This window comes from Camelus ferus, chromosome 5 (assembly GCF_009834535.1).
Source record: "Camelus ferus isolate YT-003-E chromosome 5, BCGSAC_Cfer_1.0, whole genome shotgun sequence".
Lineage (NCBI taxonomy): Eukaryota > Metazoa > Chordata > Mammalia > Artiodactyla > Camelidae > Camelus > Camelus ferus.
Genome location: NC_045700.1, coordinates 83,752,105 through 83,779,562, shown reverse-complemented (window position 1 = coordinate 83,779,562; position 27,458 = coordinate 83,752,105). Strand labels below are relative to the sequence as shown.

Below are 27,458 nucleotides of genomic sequence, written 5' to 3'. Positions count from 1 at the left end.
ATCACTTGTTAGAAGTTTAGAATCCCAAGCCCACCCCAGACCTGGGGAGTCACTGGGAATTTTAAGCAAATTCCCCAGGTGATTTGCAGGCATATTAAAGCTTGAGAAGCACTAATCCACATCTCATGAGAAACATAAAATGGGTGGATGTACTAAGGTTTGATTATGCTCTCTGGGCCTATGTCCACTTGAAAGGGGACACTAAACATGCAAAGTCACTCAGTAAAGACTAGGCAAATCCAGAGAGATGATGGACAGCAAGTGGACTGGTGGTTGCCTAGGGCTGGAGCTGAGGTGGGGAGAAAGGGGGAGGGGCTGCTAGTGGGTATGAGCCTCTTTTTAGGATGATAAAAAATGCTCTAAAATTGACTGTGGTGATAGTTGCACAACTCTGTGAATATACTAAAAACCATTTAAATAGGTGAATTGCATGGCATGTGAATTATATCTCAAGAACGCCTTAAGAGCCTTAGAAATACCAAACTGAACGTTTCTGACTTCTGACTGCAAAACAGACCACCTACAGAACCAGGTCTTGAAGGCTACCTCCGATGAGAGACTGTTCTATCGTCCCAGGGTGGTGGGATTTAAAGGGCATATTAGGAAACAGAGTTTCTTCCAACAGAGAGGTGCTGAAATGGTCACTGGCTCTTAAAACATACAAGATTCCATGATGCCCTTAGACCCAGGCCACCAGGGTCCATGCCCTGGACTTTGTGATTTAGACACCCCTCTCTGACCCTCCTCCAGCTGTGTCCTTCCTCACAGAGCAAGGGAAGATGTTCAGTCTTCTAGATCATTCTCCAGGCACCTAGTACCCCAGCATTCCCCACCCAAATGCCAGAGCCTGCACGCAGGGTCTGAGTGGGTCTCTCCCCTAGGTCTGTTCTCCTTGTGGTAGACAAGAGCCCCAGTGTGCTCTCCCCCGACCCGAGGGCTAGCCATTGGAGAGGAAGGCAGAAGGAACCGGGGCACATGGAGAGTCCACTGTGCAGTCCCAGGCGGGTGACAGGCTGGCTCCCTGACTTCACTGCACGCCAGCGTGGAACTCTGTGAGTCTGAGAATTTCAACTAGGAACCTAGCTTTCCAGATCACATGAAGATTTATATGTTAAGTAGGAGGTCAAAACGTAATATATGTAATGCTTTGTTAGCTTGATAAATATCTTTAAAATAGTTCAACCAATAAAATCTGTCTCCGTTTGTGTACTGGCCCTAAAACCCTGCAATTTTAAAGATCGATTTTTTTTTCCTTCTAAGTTTGTCAAGAAATGAGTGAGTATTTTTGATCTTCTCTCCAGCATGTCATAGTTTATGGGTAAATATTAATTATTCATTAAACACCAGCCCATCTTTTCATAACTTTATACATAATAAATACTGAGGATTTATTTTTGCTCCAAAAGAGTACAGGAAGTTTGGGATAAAAAGCATCTTAAATGTGTTTAATGTATGCTTCATATTTACTTCATGTATGCCTCATATTTGCAAAACATGGTAGTTTAAAAAAAAAAAAACAGGAGATAAAGAACGATGGAAAAAAAACACTGAATATTTTACAACATTAAGAAAGTTTAGATCCTCCTGGGCTACTTCTAAAAGATGGAAAAGCAAATCCTCAAGAAAAGAAAAGAGGCAAGCTGCTGGAGAGTTTTTGTTTGTTTGTTAGTGTTAATAACAGAAATACAGTTGAAATGGAACTTCAGGGAGGGAAGGAACTTAATGAGCTTAACTATGAGAGTTTAAAGCCACTATCATGGCTGTTTGATTCTTCTGGACAAATTGGTGACAGAATCCTAGGAGGGGCAATTCTGTTCTTGTCACATGTGACCCACAATTTGAGCAGGAGAAGCAACCTTATTTACTCTCATAATATTCTGCTTTTGGAATTATTCTTATTCCCTGTGCGCTATGAAGCCGAGACCAAGCTCACGACTTTCCTTTGCCCTCCTGTGAGCGTATAGATGTCACCCAAGCCAGGGGCCAACCAAATGGACTCCTGCTCAGACATATTTCCAGAACAGGCTCCTCTATCCCTTATGCCTTCCCCCATCATCTGGATTCCTTGTGGGAACGCTGCAGCTTTTTCTTTGTAGTGAGGATTAAGTTTAAAATGCAACAATTTGTATAGCATATGCTTCAAAATTTCAATCATTTTTGGAAACCGGGGTGGTAGGGGAGATGGGGAAAATGATCTCAGATAAGACTGTGAATTTGTAACTTGCCATACAGCTGCACTGCCCAATATAGTAGCCATATGTGGCTATTTAAATTTAAATTTAATTAGACAAAAATTCCAGTTCCTCAGTTGTACCAGTCACATTTCAAGTGCTCAACAGCCCCATGTGACTAATGGCTACCAACTGAGACAAGCACAGAGACAGAAACCTTCCCATCTCTGTAGAAAGTTCTACGGGCTGAGCTGAACTGGGAGAGCTTTCATGTTTTCTCTGTGGTCCCATCAAGCCTTCCTTCACTGACTCTGTCGTTGGTACTATGATTTCTTTTATTGCCACATTTTTGCAAGTTAAAGCAATTTATTCTTAAAAGTAGTCAGTACTGATACACAGTCTACACAGCTTCACATTTGCAGGGCTTTGTGGATGTACTAAACACCACCGAACTGTACATTAAAAGGGTGAATTCTGTGACATGGGAATTACACCTCAATTTAAAAAAAAGAAAAAAAAAGAAAGCTTAATTGATCAAATATCAAGCAATAATTTCATAAATCCATCTTGTCAAGTATCACAGAACAACCAAAATGATCTCATTCAAATACCAAACAGAACCAATTCACTTCTAAAAACAAGTGGACAACCGTCGCCCTCCAACGGATCCTCCTTGCACTCAGAATAAAGTCCAGATGCATGACCACAACCAAGGGCCTGAGATCCAAGAGCCATTCCACTTTCCTACGTCTCTGCCCACCTCCCTTGTGTGCACCAGCCACCTGGCCTTCGTTTACTACCTGTCCCTCTAGTGTGTTGGGAAGGCTGTATCCTCTGTATGGAGCATATCTTTGTCTGGCTGGCTCCTTCTAGTCTCTGAGATGCTGGCCCCTCAGAGTCTACCCCAAGAGATGCTTTCTCTGGCCACCTTCTCTGTGGCTGCCCTGCACAACTCTGTGTCATCTTCTTCATGGCTTGAGAGTCTCTTACTCTTGGACCTGTTTGCTTGCCTGCACTGGACCGCAAGCTCCTTAAAGGCAGGAAGTTTGATCCCCACCTTCCTGTGGAACCCCTTGCATCCAGCACAGTGGCCATGTTCTGCCCACCACGTAGCAACCATCCGATAAACACTTGTTGAGTGAGCAGACAGAGAAACAAAGAACCTTCAACACACACTCTGGATGGAAGGGGCCTTAAAACTATCCAGAAGTTCACGATGAGCCCTGAAGGAGCTGTACAAAATATAAACATCTGGACCCCACTTCTAGAGTCTGATTTACTAAGTCTGGAGGGAGGCTAAAATTAGCTTATTTTTTAAAAAGCTCCACTGCTTAGTTTGATCACCTCACTTCCAGAGGTGGTAACTGAGGCTCAGACTTGCCTGAGTTTCTGGTTAGTCCAGCAAAAAGTCTTGTCAAATCTAAGGGGCTCAATTCTCCAGGAACAGATCCCACTACACGGTCCCTGTGAAACTTCTGTGGTTCACACTAAAGAGAAATCTAGGCTGAATCACAGATGGTAACAGACCAGCTCAAAGTTTATTGCAAAATCATGTTAGCCCTGAGCTCCCTCCTTCCTCTCCCAAGCTCCCCTCGTGTCACGGCTCCCGTCTGGGCAGAGAGCTGTAGGCCCTTTCACCTTGGCTGTCTTCTCCAGGGTCCAACCCCAACAGAAAGATACAAAACACTGAATATCCGAACACCAGCACCAGGAGCAGCCTCCACCCAGGGCTCCCTGGGGTGTCTGTTCTCATATCTCTGTTAGAAAGATAAAAACCACCCGGTTCTTCTCTCTTTATCTCTAGACACTGGCAGGTTAGGGAGAACACATCCTGATTTGCATTGGCAAAGAGACAGATGTGAAGAAGAAAAGGTCTCATTTCTGGAGGTCCCAAAGGGACTTCCTCATGACCAATGAAGGTTAAATGGTAGTGTTATAAGAAGATGATTGCAAAATGCATGCACTTAAAAAAAAAAAAATAGACAAAAAGCCTCTGGCACTCTCATCAAAAGAGGGAGAACAGTACTGTGATAAAAAACTTGGATTTCTGTGGTTGCGGGGTGGGGGGATAGATTAGGAGTTTGGGATTAACAGGTACACATTACTATATATAAAATAGATAAACGACATGGGCCTACTGTATAGCGCAGGGAACTATAGTCAGTTTGTTATAATGAGCTGTAATGGAAAAGAAACTAAAAATAAATACATGTATGTATGTATATGTATAACTGAATTGCTTTGCTGTACACCAGAAACTAACATTGTAAATCGACTACACTTCAATACAAAAATAAGAACAAAAAAATCTTAAGCATTCTCACCACGAAACAAATATAGTAACTAAGTGAGGTGACAGCAGTTAATTAGTGTGACTGTGGTAATAATTTCACAAAATGGAAAAAAAAAAAAAAGAACTTGGGTTTAAATCCCAGCTCCGCCATCCTCTAGCTGTGTGGCCCTGGCCCTGTGCCTTTCCTCAACTACAGAAATCAGAACGCCCACCTTACAGAGTTGTGGAAATTAAATGCATCAGTGCATGTGGAGCATGTGGAGCATTTGGAACAGTGTCTGGCACATGGAGAGGGAATGAAGTTGCTGATGGTGATAAGAGTGATGACTGTTGCACCTTATCGGGCACTAAGCCACCACCGCTAGGCAGAAGCTTCCACGCATACCTGCTCCCACGCTCAGTGAACATGAGAACATATTCTTAAACCAATGTATCATTATTCTTTTCCTTCCTTTTCTTTTAGTGGCTTTGTAGTGTCGTGAGTCTAAAACCTGAGGCACAAAGCTGCTGAGACAGCAGTCAACGAAAAACAAAGAAGCACTGGATCCTTTCCCCTCTGATAAGAGAAGGAAGAACTGTGGCATCTGGAGGGGGCTGTGCTTCACAGGACAGCCCAGGGCTCAGCCGCCCAGATGTCATGTTCTGCAGGTTTCGAGCCAGCCACAGATAATGCAGAGGGTGGAGGCAGTTCAGACGCATCAACATAGTTTTTTACATACTTATTAGACTAGATAAGGAGGCAGCTGGATGGTACCATGCGTGGTCATAGGTGTTCTCTAAATATTAATATGACTTTCAAAATATTCACCACCAGTAGGGTGAGGAATAGATTATCCTTTCTGTGTAAGCCTCATGAAGAAAATACACCAAGCATTTTATAGGATATGTTTCTTCCTTCAAAGCATCCCCCAGATGATTGATTTCATAGGTATTCTGAAAATTGCTCCTGGAATGTTGTTGAAGTGGGGAGTTTCGGTTTGTTAAGTCTCTGATTCCAGCTTCTTTTTTCTCCCCGCTTTTCTCTTAAATACGATTTTTATTCATTTGCTACTTTTTACTAAAAGAGAAGAAATTGAGGCAGAGGTGAAATTCCAATTCATTAAGAGAACAAGAATGCATTATGCATTTGGCATTTTCTATGTTAGGAAAGAAATTGGCAAAAAAGGTTGATAATTATAAATCAATACAGAGTAAACCTTATATGGTTTTAAAAAATAAAAAATGTCATCCTGTTTACCCAGAGAGCTCTCAGCACTGACTGGAGAAATCCTTCCGTCAAAGTTTGAGTTCCAGGAGACGTTGGGAGGCCAGAGAGAAAGGTAAGGTTCTTCTTGTGTCTGTCTTTCTCCTCTAACACGACCAAGGCTTGGCACCCCACCCCCAGCTTCCCAGAAGTCAGGCTTGGGGGATCAGAAGACATGGCATCGGAGGTGGAACCTCGCCTTCTGGTTCCAGCGAGGCGGTCTGCCAGCCATGTCTCCCTCAATACACCTTTTGTTTAAGAGAATGACAGCATCAGTAAGCAATTTCATTTCCACCTGAATCATTATGGACCCTGGCTGAAACGGAGCTCTTCCTGTTTTGGGAATCCATCTGCCTGTCTGTGGATAACAATTGTTTTATCCCCAGTTACGCCCAGTTGGCTTCAAACTGATGCTTTTGGTAGAAAATGGCAGCCTAGATGACTATGCAGAAAACAGAACGAGAAAAGAAGGATGGCTGAGAGGAGGCAGCAATTTCTGATGCTGCAGGAGACAACACCGTTTACATTTAATATTATTTTTCTTGAGTGGTGAATGATCACTTTCAGACTGAAGCATGTGAAACTGACAATATTCAATCATTTTTTGATCTACAAAATAGCAATTTCTAATGGTTTCACACATGCATACGGAGGTTCTCATTTTAAAAGAGGAATTCTGTGGCCTTCAATCCGTGTTTGAACTTGGAGAGAAGCTCAGCCTTCTCCTTGCTGGCAGGGCTGAGGATAGGAAGAGCGCCCTGCATCCTGAGTTATGACCCACAGAGATACACTTACTTTGACCCACAGGTAACTGGCTTTTTAAAAGTTAGTTGCCAGAATTTTCAAACTCCCTAGAATTCGTACTTCTTTTGAGAATCAAAGTCTGGCAGGAGTGCAAATTCCCACAGGCCCAGTGACAAGAATCAGCTGATTCTCCTAAGGGGGCTGCCTCTTCAGGGCTGGTGTGTATCTTCGACACTCATCCAAGTCCCAAATCTGACCATCTCTGCATTTCACCTGGCCCAGGCGGGCTTTTCAGTCCAAGGTTGTTGGTGTTCATGTGTCCTCACCCAGAATCCCACAGACATGTTAACCAGGAGCCTCCTTCCCTTCTCTGCAGACCAGCCTCCCTTGTCTTTCAGAGAAAGTCCATTTAGTTAAAAGCACCAGAGGGGCAGAAAGGAGGAGAGACAAGACAGAGAGCGTTGTTGGAAGGCAGCATCTGCAGGAATCGCAGAAACAAGAACATGCTTGCAAAATGTCCACAGACGGGAATTCCATAACCTGTCTCTCTAATCCAGTCCTAATGTTCGCAGTCTTCACCGTCAGGAAATTCTACCACAAATAACCCAAATCCTTCACGCAGCTTAAATCCATTTCCTCTTACTCTCTGTTCACTGGAGATGGGGAACAGCTGGTCATCGTTCTCTGTACTAAGTTCTTTGTCAACTAGATGATTGGATTCTGGCTCTGGATCACTGTCATCATTAGGATCTGACCAGTTTCATATTGTGCCATCTGCAAAAGCATGTCAAATGGGAAGATAAAATTTTGTGCATGCTGTGCTTCAGAAATGTGCATCAGGGGAACACAACCCCTTGCCATGCCACCAGGCTGCTCACAGTTTATAAACATGTGAACATGAGGTTTCTGCGTGGAAAAAAAAATTACATTTTTCTGAGGCTAGTTCTGCAATGTGAGCATAACATTAAATCATGCAAAGATTCTCTAAAAGCCACCAAAAGAAACAATACACAGAGCGAGCATTTATTAAGTGCTTTCCGTGCTCCCATTACCTGTATTATCTCAGATGCTCTTCACAACGAGACACTAAGGCAGGAATTAGGAATAGTACTGCTCTGCAGGTAAGGACACTTAGCCACACAGAGGCTACCTTGTCCAAGTTTATACACCTGTGAGTGAGAGAGTCATCATTCACACCCAAGCCACTGGAGCCCAGAGCCCATGACCTCTCCACCATCTCTCCATCCTGCACATAAAGCTGGTGCTGGTGAACCCAGGCAGCTCACGGCATGGAATGTAGTCCCTGTGTTTCAGTAACCCGTGGCCAGTGGAGCCCAAGAAGCCACGGCAAAAATCAGGTGGCCGGTCCCTGATATAAGACACAGGCAAAATTCAAAGGAGTTTGATGCCACTGAGACTGAATTCTTCTCATCTACCGAGATCCTGGGTCTCCACTTAGATGCAGACATCAAGTGGTCCCCCAGTTCCCAGCTGGATGACTTCCCATGTATGTGCTCTGGAGCCTGCCCTGGATCAGACCACCTGGCCACTTCGGATTCTGGCTGGCCTGCCTCAGTGTCCTTGGAATAAAGGGGTGAAGATGAAGCTGCTTCCTGGTATGTTTCCTCACCACACGGATTCCTACCTGACATTATCTGTTGCTCTGGCCACCATTTTGCCTCCTTCACTAGCCTGTAAGCTCAACAGTGAAGGGGCTTGTCCGCCTCATTCGCCATTGGACCCCAGTGCCGAGCTCAGTACATGGTCAACACTGGTTAATATTTGGAGAATGACTAAGTTATCATTAGGAGGATTAGATGAAAACAACTGTATAAAATTTAATAAATATTAGTTCTCCCCACTTATAGTTTTCTCCTTCAAGCTCAATAATCTGTGTTTAAACTTGGTCTCATGCATCTGATTTATCATCTTTCATTCCCTCTATGGTTATGCAGTGATCATTCCAGCTTTCTATTCTATTATGCAGCCTTGGCCTGGATACCAGGGTTCCTTGCAGCCCAGAGAAATACCTCCCGAATGTCCCAGTAACTGAGTTTTTCAAAGCATAGCATTCGAGAAGTCATGAATTGCTTTCTAGATACCAACCATCCCCTTTTGGCTTGTTAGCAAAACCTAGACTCAGATCTGACTTTGGGTAATAGGGCAAATCAATCTGGACAATTCTACTTTTTCCTTTCCTAGCCTTATTTGCAATTAGAGGTGGACATGTGACATAGTCTAGCCAGTGAGAAGTAAGGAGGTGAGGGGGAGCTGATGGGTAAGTTTTTGTTTTCTTTGCAAAAAGGATAGGGGCAGCTGTCATTATTTCCACCTTCTTTCTAACTTGAGCATGGCTATGATGCCAGGAGCAACAGCAGCCATCTTAGCATCATGGGACTATAAGCCAACAAGCTAAGGATGGAGGAGCAAAAAGATATAAGCAGCATGAGTCCTTGATGATATTGTGAAGCCACTGAATAAATATCAGCATTCACCAACTCCAGACCTCTTGTTACAGGAGAAAAATAAAACTCTCAAGCAACTATTAACAGGATTTCCTGTTACCTATAACAAAAGATATTTACCTGATCTACTGTCTTCCTTCAAAACTATAACTCTTCCTTTTTCCATATCTTCTCATTTATGTCAGTAACATAATCATCATGCCCCAAATTCTTTAGGGTCAAAATGCTGAGTTATCTTTGGATACAAGAGGCAAAGAAGGTGTCCATCTTCAAGTCTTGCCCATCTTCAAAATGTCTCCACGAAGTCAACAAGGATATGCACACAGATAGTCATTATAGTGGTTACATGAACAGAAAAAATGGAAATGACCTTCGTTGACTGGCAAAAATAAATCATGGCAAATAATGAATAGAAAATAGAAATTATGTAGTCATTAAAATATTGTAAACAAATATTTGTTGACATGGGACGAAGCTCGAGATATGTTAAATTGGAAAAATCAGGCTGGAAAACAGTAATTTTGCTGAAGATGTGTCTAACATAGGCTAGAAAAGGTGTCCAGAAAGGTATACCCCGAAATGGTAACAACGAATATGCCACGACCTCCAATGGCTCCCCCACTTCATCTCTCACCATTTCAACCTATACTGTACTCAGCCCCCAAATTAACCTTTCTCATCATCTGCATTCTTCATGCCATCCCCCTGTTTAAAAGGAACAGTGACTAGTTCTTGAGAATTAGGCCCCCTGAATCCTCAGCCTAGCATTTGAGAACAGAGTGAGTAACCAAATAACCAACTTTAGTTTTCACTTTTGCCTCTGCTTTTGTCAGTCTGGTTTCCTAAGTGTTCCTTCCACATGGGACATTCATTCCCACCACCGGTCCTTTATACTTCATGGTTCCCTCCTTCTGGAACATTCTCTCCATCTCCTCTGACACTGATAATCCTCTTCATTCTTCAAAACCCACCACAGCTTTCCTCTCCAGTCTTGTTCAGGGAGGAAGCTAATGGGCTGGTGAGGGGATGAGGCAGGTGGTGAATTCACCTAAGCCTGGTGTTAGGAGGAGTCAGAGAGGGCAATGCTCAAGGCTCCCTCTGATCAGCAGTCATCAGCCTTTTCCATGCATACTCCCACCAACAGCAGTGTCTCTCCCCTGGGGACCACTACCTACATCAAAGAGTATCGGGCAGGGAATCCCGGTCGCCAGGGCAGCACCCAGGAGAGGTGGCTCCTACCATTTCTGAGGATGTCCTGAGGATTTCTACCCTTGGAGCCCTGGCCATTCTCCTTTTCCCTGGAATTTTCTAGACCAGGAGCAGCAAATTCCAAGGCCTACATGGATCAAGCAAGTGATATAAGCCAACAAAGCAATTGCAGGTGTGGGATAAGATGGGACGGGAGCCTGCTCTGGTTCAGGGAGGCAACTGCAACTAACTGGGAGCCAGCCTCTTACAGTTGTGCACGAATGCAAGTGGGTGCTGCTCCATCTCCCATTTTCTTAGAAAACAGAAACCAGAAAATCCAGAAAGATCTGACTAGTAAAATCATCTGTGAACAAAGCATGTGTGTGTGGCCAGCATTCGTTCCTTCTTCTTTGCAGTGAAAGGAGAGCCACCACCCCAGGCAAGGCCAGGTCCCAACAGTGGTGGTTAGTTACCATCTTCACTCTACATGGGATGACTATGACCCACGTAGGGCCCTAAAGGGGTGGTTATTCTCAAAATCCCGCACATAGTCGATGGAAAAGAGGATCACAGAGGCCCTCTTTTTTCCCATTGCTGAATAGTTAATACTCTCCTGGGGTGGGGTTCGGCCAGAGATAGACAAGAGTCTTAATACCCACATGCTCAAAGCTTTATCTTATTACTCATGTGTACAATTTCTTTTCCCACTTTTAAATTCTCTTAAACAATAGTCTAGTCTTAAGCATGAAATCTGTATGTCACGTGTGTAATAAAAAAGAACTCTAAGAATTTTTTCCCCATGTGATGTCCACATTTACAGTTTTCTAAAACCTGAGAGTGTCAGCTGTTCTAATTCTTCATTTGGTAAGTTTCAAATCCCCTTAATGGTTCCAACAGAGATCTTAGAAGCATCCTCTTTCAAAATGTTCTTTTAGAGTTTTCTTATGGGGAATGAGGGAATCCGAGAAAGAAAGTCCTTGCTGAATTGAACTTTGATGATCTTTGAGAATTTGTCCTTTCCCCCCAGGTGATGCTCATCTGTTTCCCTGTCTCCCCTGACAACTGGGATCTCTTCCAGGGCAGGACCTGCAGGCACATCCTTTGTTGAGAGCTCAGGGTGTGACCTAGAGTCTGACTCACTGTTAGGTGCTTCGTATATGTTGACTGGACGTTCATAGTATTCTCTCAGAGGAAGAAACACTCTAAAATACACTTCCTGCGACTCAGTAAGTTCAGATGAGGGGAAGCAGGACCTGGGAAAGGATTTTTACGGCATATGATTAAGTGCCACAAACCATGAGAAGAAAGGAATGCAAAATTTAATACATTTCCATGCAACTATTGAAAGCATAAGATTGCCCCAGATTTTAGGGTAGAAACCATTCCAAAGTGGCATAGAAAGATTTGCACTACGTGTACCAACACTCCTCCTCCCCTACCACCCATGTCCTGCCATAACAGGTGAGATTCATTCCAGAAGATACCCACTGGATTAAAAATAGCAATAGTAGGAGCTGGAGGAGCAGCACTGTTGGTGGCCAGATGACAGAAACGATGGTAAAAATAGTTAGCGTTCAAGGGCTTACTAGGTGCCAGACACAGTGTGATCTGCATTCCCACTATTTTATTTACTCAGAACTCTAGGAGGTACGTGTGATTATTCTCCCTACCCCTCAATGTTTCCCAGGTAAGGAAACCAAGGCGGTACAGCTTATGTGGTATGTCCAAGGTGACACACTCTGCAAGTGTACGAAGTAAAGCACCATCCTAGCCCATTCCTTACGCAGCCTCCCCACAAAGCACAGTGCAGACATGGAACATACAGGCCTTCTGCCGGGGCATGGGCGGCTGTGAACTACACAATAAGGTTGTCCAATATTTTTTCTGTGCTTAGGAAAATGAAGAATATTATTTTGAAAAAAAATGTATCATTTGTTTAGGTTTTGAAATTAATGATTATGTTTTATTTTAAAATAAAATTAGATACTTACTCAGTTAAGAACCACATCAAACATTTGGTAATGGTAGTTGTGATGCTCTAAATCCAATCCTAACTTAGGATCCTTTAACTTTAATCACGGTCCTCAGATTAAGAGGAACCAAGATTCAACATAAAACATGCCCAAGATATTGTCATCAGGTAACCGAAGAGCTAAAAACCACTTACAATTGTTTGGATCTACAACGATAAAAAGAGATCTTCCAAAACATCTTGTCAAGAAACAACAAAAAAGGGTAGGGGGATAGCACACATCTGCTTTTCTTAAGACTTCCCTGAGCGCTCTAAAGAATACATTTTTGGCCAAGGTAAAAAGAGATCTTTTTGAGGCCAAAATCTTTCAATGCATTGATAAATTTCCACTAGTTTAGAAGAACGTTATGTATTTTAAGCTCTTGGCATCTCACATGGTTGTTTGGACAGAGCAGGAAAAGGTGTCCTGTAATTTCACACGGGGTCCTTATGTGGACACGTGGAGGAAGCCATACTGTAGTATTTAAGAAGGCTTTGGAGTACTTCACATAATTTAATGAATATTCCCTAAGGTAAGGATCATGATCAATACAGCTGATATTTGGGACCTTGTTACAAACATGCCAATGGTAATTATTAAAAAAAAACATTCTTACATGGAACAATGTTAGTAATCTTAGTAATTAATATTCCTCAAAAGTACAGAATATCCTCCTAGAATTTTTTTCTATAAAATAATAATGGTTTAATTTTCTCTAAACATAAAACTACTACCTTCTCTTGTAAACAAAACCATGCAGAAAATACAGAAAAGCATGAATAAGAAAAATTTTAAATGTCCAGAGAGAACCACTGGTAAGATTGGGTTCATCACGCCGGATCCTTTAAACATGTTTTTTCATAATTAACTAACTTGAACTACAATTTGTGTATTTAATAAAAATGTTTAAGACTAAAAAAAAATTGTTCAAATATATGCATATACAGTTTTTAAAATTGAATATCATAAATATTGTTTTTTATATTTCCTTTTGGTTGAACAATATATTATGGATGTGTCTCCATGTCTAGAAATATATGGAATTTTAATAACTCTGAAGATACCCTTTGGATATTATGATTAAGTTTTTCCCTTTGTAGAACACAGTTGAAAAAAACTTTTACAACTAGATATTTGACAAATACTCTCTGGTGATGAAAACTACCTGTGGGGGACAAGCATAAATCTAGTATATAGGTGCAGAGGGTCCACCACTAGGGGAGTGGATACTGCTGACCTTGAGACCAGGAAAAGCAGCTATTAAAACATGAGTTTGTGAGTTTCTACCGAGCTTCCCTTGCCATAGCCTTGGCCTTGGCCATCTGGAGTCCAATTGAAACAAAGAGGGCTCTTCTTTACTTTTTATGTATATCAGAGACCACGCTCTCTTTTATCATTTTGAATTTAACAATGGTCAGCTATTCTCAGTGAAACTACACACGGGCAAAGTAAACCTCAAAAATTATATTTTAGGCTAAATAACCTCTTTATTTTGGTTTACACTGTTCCAGCTAAAGCCACGCCGCAGGGAACAAAAATAGATGAAACAGTAGAAACGGGAGTGTAGACCTCAGATGGCTCTTTCAAGATGTCTCGTGGTTCAAGAAAGACAAGAATGTCCGACTCCAGGAGCCCTAGGGCTGAATGCAGATGTTCCGTGCTGGGTAAGGAGGGGGTTGAAGATTTTAAGCGTGTTTGTAGACAGAGAAAAAATGACAACTGAAAGGAAACTGAAGACTTGATGTGTGAATCTGACCTACTTTGCAACACCAATCTGAAGTCACTTAACAGGAAACAACAAGAATATGTTTTAATGCAAAAGTCCTGCAGTTATAAAACAAGTCAGATGAACGACAGTTAAGGGTAAACTTTTTCTGAGCCTCCAACATTTCTCTGCGTTCTCCCTGGGCAGGCAGCCGGGGCCAGTGAGCAGGGGGTGTACAATCAACCCCTGTAGCTCTGGAAGAAGGCACAGCAGCGTGGCTGGCTCAAGAAGCTCCTCAGAGGAAAAGCTTCCAAAGGGTGTTTCGCATTTCCTGGGTTTCCCGCAGCGTGCTGGCTGCTGTCAGTGTAAGCTGTGAGAAGGATGACAGGACCAATTTTTATAAGGCAGTGTTGCTTTTTTAAAAAGCTTTTTTATTTTGAAATAACTGTAGATTCACAAGAAATTGCAAAGCTAGTTAAGAGAGGTCCTGTAGACCCTTCACCCATTTCCTTCCACTGGTTATTTATGTCTCACATAATCACACCTCATAATTACACACCCAAACCGGGAATCTGACGTTGGCACGGTGTGTGCGCATAGTTTTATGACAATTTACCACATGTGCAGACTCACTAACCGCTACTGTCACTGGGTTATAAAACTTACCTTACCTCAGAGATATCCCTTGTTATAACCCCTTTAGAGTCATGCCCCCCTTCTTAACCCCTGGCAATCACTAACCTGTTTCCCTAGTTACCATTTTGTCATTTCAGCAATGTTAGATAAATGAAATTAGACAGTGCGTGATCATTTGAGATCGGCTTTTTCACTCAGCATAACGCCCTCGGGATCCATCCAAGTTGCTGGGGTGCATCAGTGGGTCATTCCTTTTGATTGCTGGGTAGTGTTCCACAGTATGGATGTATCGCAGCTCACAGAGCCATCCATCTAGTGAGGGACATTTTTGGAGGTTTCTGGTTTGGGGGCTGTGACAAATAAAGGAGCCATGAAAAATCACGTATGGGCTTTTCTGTGAGTAAGTCCTCGTATCTCTGGGATAAATGCCCTGAAGTGCAAATGTGGGTGGGTTGCATGGTAAACGGAGGTTTAGTACTAACTCCTTTTTTTTTTTTTAATATTTATTTTATTTTATTTTTTAATTTTTAAAATTAAATTTGTTTTACATTTCTTTATTGAGTTATAGTCATTTTATAATGTTGTGTCGAATTCCAGTGTGGAGCACAATTTTTCAGTTATACATGAACATGCATATATTCATTGTCACATTTAAAGAGTAAATGAATTTCTCTTTTCAAAAGTGATTTTCCCATCATAGATGATTTCTCTGGTGAATCATCTGGGCTTAGGGTCAGGAGGGGTGGGCGGGGGGTGGGGGGGGGGAGAAGCACTGATCACCAAATTGTTCTAAACCTAAGAGAGAGCATGGGCCTCATTATGACACATGGGCAGCATAATCTATGCAAGTACACCTGTCTATACAGGGAAATACTCAGGATAAATGTGGGAAGTCCCATTTCCATTTTGCCAATGATACTTGAACAGTAAGCACGAAGAATTCAGGATTAGACCATTTATAGCCCAACATGCTAGGAAATTTCAGATTAGGTCCTTCAGGGCCAAAATTTTTTGACAATAAAATATCACCGTGGCATCAGATGGGTTGAGATCAAAGCAAAATTAAGTTATCAGTGGATGTTAGTCTCTCCTCTCCAAGAGTAATTATTTACACAGGAAAACACCACTGAGTAAATATTGGGACTGTTCATTCCATTCCTTCTATTTGAGGACCACGGCAAGAAGGCAGTCCTGAAGCCTCCTCAGGAACCCTGCAGCCAGGGAAGACCCAAGGCAGAGAGGATTCAGGGAGGACTCCAAAGTTGTCCATCACCCTCTGCAACATACAACAGAACTAATCCATTTTCCTGTTTCACTGCCATAATATCATAAAGCGGGGAGGTCACACCCTCTAAGAATATATTGCCTTTCTGGCTCAGAGTTGCCGGGATTACTTACTTTCCTTAACTCTTTCAGAACCTCCAGCCCCTGCCCAAGGCTACTGAAGGATCACAAGCATTTCACAGGCTACAGATTTTGAACCTGACCTGAAAGGAGCAGGCAGAAGGACAAGGGGATGAGGCACGACTTATCTAACCCCACAGATGCTTCAAAGAAATTATCACTCCCTTTTCTCGCCCTTCTCTCCCTCAGTCTCCAAATATTTTCTCTATTTTCTCTTTACAAGGGAAAATCAGAAATACATTGGTTGTCAGCTTATGTTGATGGATGTACAATGGAAGATTCAGGTGCACAACGAATAAACTGAGAAAACCATCAAATGTCACTAAGAAAAACACCCCCCACTAAAATCACAGTGGAAAAGTGGGAACAGTGTATGACCAGGCCATTCATGAAAAGAATAATACAAGTATCTGCTAAGCATAAGGTAATGACTCAACCTCTTTAAAGATAAAAGAAATACAAAACTAATAATGAGACGCTTTCATTCCGCTATCAATTTGACAGATCACTTTTAAAAATGGATGACAAAAAAAAAGGGTTAAAAAAATGGATGACAAAATTAGTTGGTGAAAATGTGCAGAGAAACAAGATATTTATGATGCCTCAGAATATCAGCCTATAAGATACTTATTAATTAGAAAGAGAAAAACATTTACCTGGAAGACACCACTTCAACACTTCTAAAGGTATGTCAAGTTAAAATTACTGGGAATGGAGTAAGTCAACATTGTGTGCCTCCTGGTATATGATGCACTAAAATAGATACAATATCTTTCTTGGGTTAGGGTTAGGGTTAGGGTTAGAGTTAGGGTTAGGTTTTTTTTTTTTCTTTTTGTTTAATATTTAGGAGATTTATTAAAGCATCTTATCACAAAGATGGAAACAAGTACATATCAGAAACACGCAGCCATCATCTTCCACAATCAAGTTAAAATGTTAAATATTTTTCCTGTTTTCATGGCTGAAAACTTCAGAACTTACACCCAACTCGCTCACTCTAAATATTTAATTCATTGTTCCTGAAAGTATCCAGGGCAGCAGATAACCAAAATGCAAACTATTATTTAAAGAAAGTACAAAGCTAAGAAAGAAAATATGCAGAGAAGTCCCTCCCACCCCCCCCTCGTCAAAGGCAAACAACGGCACTTTGCTCTGGCTTAACCTGGACTGTCTTCAAAAACTATTCACATGTAATATACCGAACAAAACAAAAAACACCCCAAAACCTGACTCTTAATAGATGTCCAAAAAGTTTGTTAGTGTTTGGAAAAAAAATCCTTAAACAAAGGAAAATATACTAAAAGTCCTGCTAAAAATACAAAACCTGAATGTAATTGTGAGGAAGCATCAAACAAATCCCTACTGAGGAATATTATACAGAAAAACTGGCCTGGACCCTTCAAGAGTCAAAGTCAGGAGAGGCAAAGAAAGGCTGAAGAATTTCCAAATTGTACTGAAGAGACATGTCAACTAAATGCAATTAATGACTCTGAGTTAGACCTAGATTAGCGAAAAGAGATTCATAGAGCAATTCATGAAAATTGAATAAGGCCCGTAGATGACATACTATTTCCTCGTTTCGATAATTGCACTGTGATTATATACGATGCTAACATTAGGAGAACATTGGTCAATGGTTCATAGGAATTTTTTGTACTACTTCTGCAAATTTTTTAGTCTAAAATGATTTCAAAATGAAAGTTAAAAGTAAAAACTTTTTACAGTCAATACTTGATGCTCCCTTTATTCGTAAAAACCAAAGTGTCCATCAACAGGAGAATCAATAAACTGTCGTATATTCGTGAGATGGATGCTACATGGCATGAAAAGTGTACATCTTACACGATTCTGATACTGAGCAAGAGCCTGTGGCCCCCCTCCCCCAGCTCCTGCTTCTTGTTTCTAGGAAAGCTGAAATCTCCCTGTTCGCATGCTAAGTGACACACCCACAGGTGCTATGACAGTTCCAGAGCTGCCCACAAAATGCCAAAACGTGGGTGAGGCCCAATTCCTGGAAATCCCTGCGCTTTCCCCAAAATAGTTGGAATAATTCTCCTACCTGTTAGCATATGAAATTACCCGGCCCACAAAAATTAACTGCCCCCACACCTCGTGGCAGATCTCACTCTCCTAGACGATCATGCACTCTGGGGCCACTTCTTGCCCTCTGAGATGGCCCGCACTCTGTCTATGGAGTGTGCATCTCCCTAAATAAATTTGCTTCCACTTTACTTTTCTTGAATTCTTTCCTGCACGAAGCCAAGGACCCTCACTTGGCGGGGGCACGTCCCAGGGACTCACTGGGGTCCTGGGACCTGACCATCCTCACGTGCCCCCATCTTCCTGCAACACTCTGAAATAAGCTTCTCATACGGTCGGGAAATAATTTAACATTTAAACTCCAGTTGAAGTACAAAGATAAACAATAAAATGATCTAAATACATACTTAAGGAAGTGGTTAAAAATTTTAAGTTACATAATAAACTACAATACAACTATTAAATCACATAATTAAAGAATATTCAGTGATGTGAAGAAATGCTCATGATATTGAGACAGGAGGGAAGGGGACAGGGCAGAGCCAAAGAATGACAGCAATTAACACCAAATTGGTGGAAGATTCAACTCCCAGTAGGCCTTGAGGATCAAGACTGGCAGGATATTTGATTTCCAGTAGACCTTGAGCCTCATTATATGCCCATTGTAATCTATTAGCATGACAAATAACATGCCCACAGGCCTCATGACAGTTCCAAGGCTAACCATATAAGTTCAAAGAGTGGGTGGTGGCCCAATTCCTGGGACTCTCAGCCCCTTCCCCAGGGTAGTTGGAATGGTCCCCCACTTCGTGCGGCCTGTGAAGCTACCGAGCCCATAAAAACTGGCAACACCATGCCCTGTGGCCTCACTTGCTCTCTTCTGAGACGTCTTCAGAGACGGCCCGCACTCTGTCTATGGAGTGTGTATCTACTTCTGCTCAAACCTGAGCACCCAACCCCGACACCTCATGGCCTTTCTCCTGCCTCCTGAAACAGCCTGCACTCTATGAAGTATGTATCTCTCTAAATAAATTTATCTTTACTCAACTGTGGCTTGATCTTGAGTTCTTTCCTGCGTGAAGCCAAGGATCCACACTTGGTAGGACACGTCCCAGGGGCTCAGCTGAGACCTGAGACACGGCTCTCCTCTTGCCCCACATTCATTTTAACTCTATCAATATTAGTGGAAAAAGCTGATCCCAATATTATATGTACATGTTGATAACTTAAATATTCTATATTTTCATAGAAATAAAAGGAAGTGATACTCTAAAACATTAATATTTTCCTCTGGGTTGCAAAATTATGACAGCATTTTGTTTTCTTCTTTACACTTTTTGGCCCCTTCCACTTTTTCTAACATAACTATGTATTCCTTTAATAGTTAAAAAGCATAAAAATTAATTTCAAAATATTTGATACCTTCCTAGTTGGAAAAAAAAAAATCAAAATATCAAAACTCAGAAAGGAGAAGAAAACCAACCGACTTCTAACAGCCTTTCACTGGTCGTGCTTGTAACAAAATCTTCGATGTTCTATTTCAGGGCCACATTTTAAGTCACCTTTCAGGAGGGAGTGATTTTTTTTTTTTAACTGCAAAAAAAAAAAAAAAAGCTCACCTACACCCTTTCACCACCAATTAAGCCCTGGCCTCTCAACAGCCAACATTTCACCCCCAGGAGCCTTCTTGCTCACCATCAACCCCTCTTCCTCCTACCCAGAAGGAGTCCCTGCTTTGATGGGCTGTTTCCCATAAAATTCTACGAGAACAAAAGTTTTTTGCCACTTGGGAAAATCAAAACATACCCGGAGATGACACTGAGGACATTTCTCTTGCAGGCATGATGACCAAATACAGGGCATGAACAAAAGCAAGAATTAATCTGGGGTTTTGTATTGTTTCATTTTGTTTTATTTAAACAGTAAATTTCTGCCAGTAAATTTCTGGAGGACTGCAGGGAATATTCAAAATTGCTCAAGGAAACCATTGCTCCCCTTCCCAAGATTCCCAGCCCCGCCCTCAAGATCACAAGTCATTAACTCTTTTCCCTTCCTTCCACCCTGGCCCACGCCTGAGGGTTTTTCCTTTGTTTTAAAAACACTTTGCTAATTAGTCCACACTGTGTCTGAAGCAAGAGTGAGGGGAAAAAATATGAATCACAGTCTTGACTGGATTTTTCAATACCTCATTTTCTTAGTATGCAGAAAGTAGCTCACCACACAAGCAGAATTATAAAGACCAGTGGATGCTCCAATTTTAGCATTTCTATAGATTTCTAACACAGATAGGAACATTCTAAATGTGTTGCCAGGAAACAGTGACAGCATTTTCTTCCAGGAAAATTGTGTGCCAAGTAAAATGCAAGAAGAATGACTTTGCTCAAGACATAATTCTTACCAGGGCAACAGAGAATTTAATCATTAACTGTACCCACAGAAGTGAAAGTGCATTTATTAAAATTTGAAAGTTTTAACATCTTAATTCTAAGTCAAAAAAAGTTAAAATTAGATTAGGCTTGCTGTCAACAGCTTTTTTAAAGCAGTGATTTAATCACATTTAAAAAGTTGACGGCTGTTTCACTATCACCAGCTTTTCTCAAAACCTGAATTTCCTTCACGGCGTCCAACAGAAAAAAAGCAAACCAAAAAAAAAAAAAAGTTATTCATTAATCAAAACCATCATCAGTTTCCTGGATAAAAAGGAAGGAGCAAACACTGAAAAAAACATTAAGTTAAAAGAAGACACAGCCAGACAAAGTGGTCAGGGATAAAATGATCTCCGTTGTGACAGGAGAGAGCAGGTGATGACATTTCTGCCAAGATAGGAAAGGTTGAGTTTAGCACACCCTTACATGCTCCATCCAACAGGGAGTGTTAGGTACCTGTCATGTTCCAGGTACATGTTAGACCCTGGGATGCACAGGTGTGGAAGAGAAATCTGTTCCTGCTCCCCAGCCCCGCTATTCCCAACTACAAGAAAATGCTAGAAATAAAGATCTAATTGCAATTAGATGCAAGACTTCAGAGCAGTAGAGACCAGCACATTCTGGCTGCAAGGGAGACCCACTCAGTTTGTTGCATAATTTGTTAGAGGTAAAGAAATATGCCAGCAGCCACAGAGCCTGTCCCCCTTCCTGAGTGTCACCCTGAACCATCCTGAGAGTCCACAGTCCCTCCAGCACTGCCACCCTTTGCAGTGGAGTCTGTCGCTCAAGACTTGGCTTCTTTCTCCACTCAGAGTTTTTCCTTCTGCTTTTGCCCATTGCTGTGGACTTTCTGCCCTCCTCCCTACTGTAGGCATCTGCTTTCTCTTTCTCAGGGGTTCCGTTTAGGACCTCTGCTTTCTCTCTGAAGTCCATCACCACTCTACCATTCGGTTCCTATGCTGGGGTCTTCCATTCAGACTCCTTAAGGGAGCAATCTGGGTGGCTTTGTTAGTCACCCCGCGTTATGCAGCATCCCAATTAGCTGAACTGCCCACATGGGGACATTTCACAAGATGTTGACCAGCCTATAGAGGCTGCCTTTGATTCAAGGGCTGATCTGCAATCCAACCAGCTTCTAGGCATAACGGTGGGGTCCCATGATTCAAAACGTGCAACCTATGTCTTAAGAAACCACTTGTGGTCTTTCCTCCTAAGGCACTGTGGGTGAAGGAGACACTCTAAGTATCACCAAAACCCAAAAATAGATACTGAGGTTTGATTTCGTGTTAGTCCCATGCCTGCTACTGTTTGAACATAACATCACCATTTCTTAAATACTTCAGCACCAGGCTCCCTCAGGACCCCAACACGGGCATAGCCATTCAATCCCACACTCTTTCCCATTAAGCACAGTGACGCCCCCAGAACCTTTCTCATCACCATGTCCGAGTTGAAAATTCTACTTTGGCACATGGGATGAAACCAATTTGCCATCCCACGTCTATAGGATGAAGTCCAGATTCTGCAGAAAGCCTGAAGCTCAACACTCCCAGCCAGTGAAACCACACCCATTTCTTCACACAGCAAGGGCTGCATATTCTCCATTTGTTCTTCCAGGACTACTCTCCATATTTCTCCAGGGAGGCTAACCTTCACAGACTGCATCAACCAGGCTTCCAAGCTCCCTGGCTCCTGACTGTATTTGGCCAAAGTGAGGCATGTACAGAATAAGCCTGAGATCTATTTCCCCTTCTCCTCCTGTCTGACTGTGACTGTTTCTCTATTAAAGGCCTCAGCTCCTGTCAGGGGCCTCTGTCTGACAGCCAAGCTCTCGTAGGGCCCGGGGTTACTGGAACGTTATCCCCTCCCTTTGCTTTTTTAGGCTGAAGTTGTTACTCCAAGATGCTTCATCCTCCCGTGCTGATTCCCGCCCCCCACCACCACCCGTCTATACCTTTGTAAATGATCCTATCTTTGAACTTCCTTCAATGACCCACCTCCCCTTTAAAAAATTTTTTTAAGATAGACTTTATTTTTTAGATAACTTTTCAACTTACAGAAAAATTTAGAACATAGTACAAAGAGCTCTCCTACATTCCCCATCCTTCCTGTACACGCTGCAGCCTGTTTCCTCGTCTTTAACATCTTACTAGTTTGAAACATTAGTTACAATACTCATGCATAACTTTTAACTAAGGTCTACACTTTATTCAGACTTTCTTAGTTTTTGCTGAATGTCCTCTTGTCTGTTCTAGGGCCCCATGCAAGACACCACAATTACATTTAGCCATTGTCTCCCCTTAGGCGCCTCTTGGCTATGACAGTTTCTCAGACTTGTGATTGATGACCTTGACACGATTTTAACTTGTTTTTATTCCTCCCTTCTGCCTCATTTTAAAGACAAGCCAAGAGGGAAGGAGAGTGGTCTCAAACTCATCTAAAAGTTACTGGATGTCATGTGGGATACTGAAGGAGCAACAAAAGGAGAAAAAAAATATTATAGAGGAAGATTTCTCTGGAGTGGAACCACCATCCACCCCCATCCTCAGATAAATCCAACAATTTAATGCCCATAATATTCCATTCCACATGGAAGTCAAGTTTTTTTAAATTTCTCACTTACTAGACCTAGAAATCTACACATAAATAAATCCCCCCTTCCTGTCACCAAAACTAGGAAGAAATAAACATGGTTTCCTCCATGCCCCCTCCCCTCCAAAGAGTTGGAATTAGTCCATTGCTTCGGTTTTCATTTGCCACACTTTCTACCTCCCCTGAGGAAAGGGCAGGTTCTGTGGGGGCCCAGGCTGTATCTGCTGTAGAGAGCCTTCCCTCCCAGGGGGGACCCCTGCGCCCTGGCAGACAGCATCTCTGGCAAGTTACCATCTGCAGCCCGTGTGGTCCCTCCCGCCTGGAGTCCCTGTGCACTGCGACAACAAGCTGGCTGCTCCCAGGCCGCAGTGGGTTGTATAATCACGCTCTGAACGCCTAGAGGAGAGCGCGGTGAACTTCCCTCCTCACAGCATGTTAAAAGTCACTGATGCCAGTTAACAAGAGACCCACCAGGCAAGAAGGACCCAAGACTCTGGGGGAGGGAGACAGCGAAACGCTGCCTGGACATCATCAGCGGTAGGGGGTGGAGTTTGTCAATTTCTCCAGCAGCAATATTTAAACCCGAAGTCCTGTTCTTAGAGCTGGCATTGCAGGACGGTACAGAGCACGCTGAGCCCTGCTGCGCCCCTTTGGTGAGAATCTATGAAAGGGGGATGGGGCGGAAACTCATAATCCTGGGGGGTGAAGGGGTTCTCAGAATCTCTCTCCAGGGAAGCCTCTCGTGAAAATGCCAAGGACATTTCCGCTCGTCTTTTCAATTATGTAACTCCTACACATTAGGGAGAATCTACACCAACATGAATTTAATTACTTATGAAGGTAGAAAGTCTCTCAATCTACCGCATTCAAAGCTCTGGGTGCAGCTGAAGTCTTAACAGACCTGAATGCCACCTGGCAACGTTCGAGGATGTAATCTTAGGGATTGGACCCCCAGCCCCCCTCCCTGGTACACACAGCACTGGGAGCTGTGTTGCCCCCGGGGGTGGGGCCACCCGCCCCCGCCGTCTCGGGGGGATCCGCGCACGCCCATCCCCGCGTGGCAGACTCGCCTGGACCCGCAAGTCCGCAGGCTGCACTCTCCCCCCACCCCTGAGAACACCTGGCCCACGGTTGGTTACCTGTGGTGCCGCGACTCTCCGTAGCCCATTGGCCGGCCCCCCGGTGCCCTTGTGGTTGGCTGCGAGATGCTCGAGCCCCAGCGTCCTCGCCGAGCCCTCCGCGGGGCCCAAGGCGTTCTCGCCGGGGCCTTCATCCGGCGCCGGGAAAAGCCCGCAGCGACGCTGGAAGCGGGCAACGAGCTGAGAATCCTGCAGGCTCCGCAGCAGCTCGGCCATGGTGCACCCGGGGCTGTGCGCAGCCGCCGCCGCCACCTGGTGCGCTCTGCTCGGCTGTCCCTCCTGCCCTAGCCTCACCGGGCCTGGCGCTCGGGGTGGAGGGCGGGCGGGCGGGGCCCGGGGCGCCAGCCAACAGGTGCGCCGCTCGGGTCCTAGCGCCCGCCCTTCGTGCTCGGGGGCCCAGGTGTTTGCCTCCACCTTGAGCCCGGCACGCCCGCCCTCCTTTCCTTCCCAGCGGGCCTAGGCGGGCTCGGGTGGGTCCTGGCGTCCGGCCCGCTTGGAACTGAGCGAAAGAGTACAGGTATCTACACTGCACCTCCCTGCGCCTGATCGCGCCTCCACCCCTCCCGGCTGGTGCAGAAATGCCACCTAATGGGGAGCGGCCGAGCACGTGTGGACCTGCGCGAGTCCATCCTGGCGTGCGCCGGCTGATCCCGTTTCTTTTAACTCTTTAGCCCAAAGTGAGGTCGGATTTCTCCTCCAGCTACCCGCACCCAGCCTGTAGTCCTGCCTTAGCCCACTTCTGGCAGGTAGAGTGAGCTCCCTAAGGAAAATTCCCAAGTTATTGCCAAACTCTGAGTGATGCAACGTCCCTCCACAGGCCCGAACTTCCCCGACCTTGCTCAAGAATCGAGCACGTTCAAAGTGGACCCTGAGTCATCCTCCGCGTCCCTGCCCTGCCCTTGTGATTTGGCACCTGGGGAACACTTTGGGTGGAGAGGAAGAGAGATTCTTTTCTTGGTTTTCCGCGTTAAGGAAGATGGTGCTTGCCCCTCCCTCCTACTTTTTTTCCCGTTCTGCCTCTAGACCTTTAGACCGGAAGGGAATAAAGTATTAGAGGACTGGGAAGAGGAGTTAACTTCTCATCTCCCCTGCTCCCGCTTTAGGGATCTCAGCGGAACAGCAGAGAAACCATCCTGCTGGTCGCCACCGGTTTTCCCTCCTTCCTTCTGAATCTTCTTCTAAGGCACGGAGATCGGAGATCGGAGCCTGGAGTGAGGGTCTCTGCACTTCCTCACGGGGAGTGAAAGGCAACAGTCAAATTAGGCCCAGCTGAGCACCTGCAGTGAAAGTGCAATTCAATCCTGTCTTCAGTTTGCTGCCAAAGGCTGAGCTTTTCCTGGTAGCCCAGTGCAAAGCCTGCTAAGTATTCTGTTGCACAAATGACTACGGAGGAACACCTGCCACAATCTTGGTTATCCAGTTGTTAGTTTAGGCCAGGAAGTTGTTGGGGTGTAACGCTCAAGGATGACTTGGTTTCCCCCATGCCTGAGTTTCCACTGTCCCTCTCAGTCCTGTCTGGGGAGCAAGATCAAGGTGGCTGAGAGAGCAAAGAAATTCTTGGGAGATACCATTTTCTACTTAACTTAGAGAGGAAGCACAGAGCTGCTGTCACAATTAAGCCTAGTCCTGGAATTAGAAGGCTCCTCTCACCAATGCTGCTGTCATTTACAGCCACTGGCACCAAACACTATAATTTGGGTTTAAAAGCTGGAATTGTAGTGGTTTAGGACCTAGTCTTTTAATGTGTCAAAGAAATACGTTCTCCCATGAAGATACTTGACTGACGTATCTCCCAAATTCGATGCTTCAATTTTCCCTTCTCCCAATTAGGAAAAAGACGCAAAGCCAAACAGGGCATGTGGAGCACAAGACCTAAAAAACTGCATATTCAGACAATGTGTTTTATTGCCTTGGAAGACCAGGTACTGTCTCCAGCGTCCAGTGGCTTGTGATATCACTGTGTGCCTCAGTTTCCTCCTGCGATGAAAGAGATTGGAGTGATACTGCCACAAGCCAAGGACTGCCACACAACAGCCTTATAAGAAAGACAAGAAGTGAGGATTATCGTTTCATCACGGAGAAACCATTAGGAGGCCAGCCTGCCTGGAGAGGCTTGAGTGCAGGGATTGACTTAGGAGAGGTGGACGAAAGCAAGATCAAGTTGGGCCATGAGGGCTGTAATAAGGAGTAATGCTCTCACTTTAGAGATAAGAAAACTGAGACTCAGAGATAGGAAGCTTGCCCAAAGCCATAGGACTAAGTGGCAGGAGGATTAAACCAGGGCTATGTGATTCCAAAGCTTATTCTAATACTAAATTGCATTGTATTCCTGGAACTTATCTTTACTCTTTACTTTTGTATTGAAAAGTATTCCCAGAGGCTAGCAAGTGCTCAAAAAATACTTACTCAGTGACCGTTGTTCTAGGCTAAGAGTAAAACCTCAGGGTTTTTAGAATTCCTGGAGTTTATGACTTATTTGCAAACTGTTGCATGTAAATTCTACAACCTTCAGAGGCAAGTGGTTTTATTTCCATTTTACAGAGGCGTAAAGTGATTTTTCCCAAAGTTTCAAAATATATTAGATACTCTTTACAGGGTCTGCCATCTCACACTGCTCTTAAGAGAGAATTTTCTTCCTCTTCCTCCACTGTCTACCCAGGGGATAGGAAAGAGATGGGAGAGGAGACTGGCAGCCACGTTTGAGAAATATGACCCGGCTCCTTGGCCAGAGCTTATTGGCCCTGGGCTGGACACCATTTGACCAAATTTGGGTTCATCAAATGCTTTCTCTTTGGGAATTTGGATTCATGAACCCCAGTCAGTATCTGTTGAACTAGAGAGAAGAACATTCAAAAACTGAAAACGACATTGTGGGGCAGACAACTCTGCTAGGTGCCAGGAAGAAGGCAATAAAGCAGATGTAAAGAGAACTCAGGTGAGGCAAACGACTGACCCCTGAGAGACGGCTCCACAGGGCCTGGCTCCAGTCATTGTGAGGGTCCTCCTGCCCTGGGTTCCTGAACTCCTCTCAAATCCTTGGTAACAAATCCCCCATTTCTGTTCCTTGTTGCCTGAAGAGGCCTAAATCAGGCCTCAGGAAATGGCAGAACATAGAAGCTGAGCAGCTTCCCACCTTCATGTCCCAGTCAAGGGTTTACCAAAGCCCTGCCCACCTCGATGCTGGGGGCAGCTTCTTGCTGCCATGGAAACTACCAGTTCCTACCCTCTACCCCAGCCCCTTAGGTTGGAGAGCGCTGCAGAGTCCCAGCTCCCTAAGAGATTCTGGAACACAATGAATCTATTGATAATATTTCACCTCATGGTGAATCAAATTGCTTCCTGGGCTTTGCTGGAAATCTAGTCACTTCATGTGGGTAAGGCATTCTGGGATACGAGCAAA

General features: G+C 43.8%; 1 protein-coding gene across 1 annotated transcript in view; it reads right to left on the bottom strand.

Annotated features, from left to right (window-relative positions):
* Positions 1-24,568, bottom strand: part of SGPP2 (sphingosine-1-phosphate phosphatase 2) — a 98,731-nt gene extending 74,163 nt beyond the window's left edge. Inside the window, exon 1 of the mRNA XM_032480340.1 lies at positions 24,059-24,568. Within this exon, the coding sequence (XP_032336231.1) occupies positions 24,059-24,274 (216 nt within the window). The 5' untranslated portion in view covers positions 24,275-24,568. The remainder of the gene's footprint in view (positions 1-24,058) is intronic.
* Between the last annotated feature and the right edge of the window lie 2,890 nt (positions 24,569-27,458).